This window comes from Cynara cardunculus, unplaced genomic scaffold (genome assembly GCF_001531365.2).
Source record: "Cynara cardunculus var. scolymus isolate 2C unplaced genomic scaffold, CcrdV1 Un_Scaffold_10352, whole genome shotgun sequence".
Taxonomy (NCBI): domain Eukaryota; kingdom Viridiplantae; phylum Streptophyta; class Magnoliopsida; order Asterales; family Asteraceae; genus Cynara; species Cynara cardunculus.
The window spans coordinates 1-2,338 of record NW_020205730.1 but is presented as its reverse complement, the minus strand read 5'-3'; the positions used below and the strand labels follow the sequence as shown (position 1 = coordinate 2,338).

At 39.4% G+C, this 2,338-nt stretch overlaps 1 protein-coding gene across 1 annotated transcript; it reads right to left on the bottom strand.

The window, feature by feature from the left end:
• Nucleotides 1-452: 452 nt before the first annotated feature.
• On the bottom strand, nucleotides 453-2,023 carry LOC112505382. Its single transcript, XM_025109296.1, has 7 exons — nucleotides 1,885-2,023; nucleotides 1,714-1,801; nucleotides 1,508-1,622; nucleotides 1,146-1,434; nucleotides 859-1,040; nucleotides 631-774; nucleotides 453-533 (listed from the first exon to the last, which is right to left on the bottom strand). Exons 1-7 carry the CDS (start codon nucleotides 2,021-2,023, stop codon nucleotides 453-455), a joined length of 1,038 nt encoding a protein of 345 aa, XP_024965064.1.
• Between the last annotated feature and the right edge of the window lie 315 nt (nucleotides 2,024-2,338).

Genomic DNA, 2,338 nt, shown 5'->3' with positions numbered 1-2,338 from the left:
CCTCATCAGTCAGTTACTGTTCGAGGGTGTAAGCGATACAAATGGTGGTGCTACGATGGAGGGTTGCCATTAGCGTCTTTCTTCATTTCCGAATTTTTTCAGATCGGTTTCGATTTGCAATGAGAACTGCCGAACTCATATTCATTTGGGTTTTGGTTTCGATATGGATTTTGTTTTCGATATGGATTTTGTTTTGTTTTTTATATCGAATGTGTTACTGGTTGCTTATAGATACATATAAGCAAGACAAGACAAATGATTATAGAATAGGATTATGGTTAGTGCTTCCAATTCGGAAGATGTTCCAATTTGTTAGTTTCTATTCGCCATTTGGATTCTATCCAGAAATTGTCGGTTTCATGGAACATGATTTCGCCATTAAGATAAATTATCCAATATATCAATATATAATACAAGTAGATGGAAACAGAACTCGAAATCTATGTTTAGAATCATCGATAAGTCGTGGATGATGATTTTCTTCCCATCGATGTTCCAACTTGACGAGAATGAACTGTATCTCGTTTAGTTTCCTGCGAGTCATAAAGCATCAGTGTGTCAAACCCTATCCAACTATATCTCTTTCATGAATTGAAGTATATGATGAATGAACGAAAGRAAAATCTATACCRTATCTAATGAGCTCTTCGACATGATCCTTCYATAACCAGATCCTTCATTGATCGAACCCTTGAGTTTCAGCTTTGTTTCTTTCTCCTCAATGCTTGATTTTCTGGCGTTTATAATCTTGTCCACCATCCTGCTTCCAAGAATCTGGCCACCAATTCATGTTTGAAACATTATACTACTACCCTTTTGAGCAGCCATGGTGGTCATGTTTTCTTCCCTTGTAGGTGCCATTTTTCGACCTCTCGGTGAACACGACTGCCTTCTTGCTCTCATACTGGAAATTTTAGGTTTCTGAGGAGGTGCAACTATGGTGTTTTGACTACTTTTTTGGTTAATAGGCCGTCCTCTTGAAGCCGAAGTGGATTGATCTGTCTTTAGATTCGGTGGTGTTTCGTCTGAAAAACCAGGAAATTAGGTTGGCGTCCTGGATGTTACCAGAGGTGAAACCCCTCTACTTCTTTGTGTGGTTCTTGACGACGGATTCATTCCCTGAATGCTTTTCGATTGATTTGTACCCAGGAAATTGAAACAACCATCTCTTTCACTCAATGGTTTTGATATAGATGGGGTCGTATTCGACTTGTGGGCGAGTTCGGTCACACCAGTCCTGTTGACGGTGCTGATCAATGGGATCGGAGCTGTTTTTATGTTCTTCTTCTGATCAGTGAACAAGCTGCTTGACCTCCCGTTAGGTGTTACTGATCTTGCTGGAATCTTTGGTTTAGGATTTGTTGTTTTAGACCTTCCTGCATCGGCACCAATGCTTCTATGCTTTGGTTCCATCTCTTCTGGTTTTGCTGCAAACTAAGGTTGGGGTTAGACCAAGAACACGATGGTCATACAGGTGGAGAAAGGAACACCGAGTTTGCATACATACCCGTGAAATAGAGGGGTGGATGATGGGCAATTCGCGTTGAATAACAAGCTCGTGATTATTTATGGTTTCCATCTCGAGGGATGGAAATAGAGGGGTGGCGGGTGGTGTCTTCAACCTTGGGTAGAAGCACAAGGATCAGTCGTGCTCTATTTTTTAAAAGAATAAATACATGAAGGAAGGCGAAGGCGAAGGCGATGGATAGTTACCAGTCATAATCATTTTTGTGGGTCTCTCCAAGGAATGTTATCCCTGGTCCTTTCTTTGATGATGGGATGGCGTAAAGTGGATAGTTTCCTACAATTCAAAAGGATATGAATATCACCACACCAGTCGTTGTTGTGATTGCATAAGTATAGGTAGATTGATAGAGAAGTTACCGTTGGATTCAAAGTCATCGAAAACAGGGTGAAGAAGGCTAAGGACTCGATGTTTATGCATCTCTCGGAACAAACTAAGATCTTCATCTTTATCTTTTGAATGATTAGAGAATATGTTCCTCCGGGCACCACCGTCCATTGGAGTTGTGTTAGTGATGTAAAGTTGAAGGATGATTGTATATATGAAAGGAGATGGAGGAGAAAGACATATATTAAAGAGGGCCGGCTGTTGACTGTTTTGATGAAACCAAAGATGGATGGATGGATGTGGCATTTGGCGATTGTTGGGTTGAGATTAATAATTTAAATTTACATCTAACCTTATTCTCTAATGAGTATGACACCCCCAATCTTCACTAATATATATATATATATATATATATATATAAATACATTTTCATTGCCAAATAGCATACCAAGTGTTTTATAAATAAATTAGCTTATATTACACTTC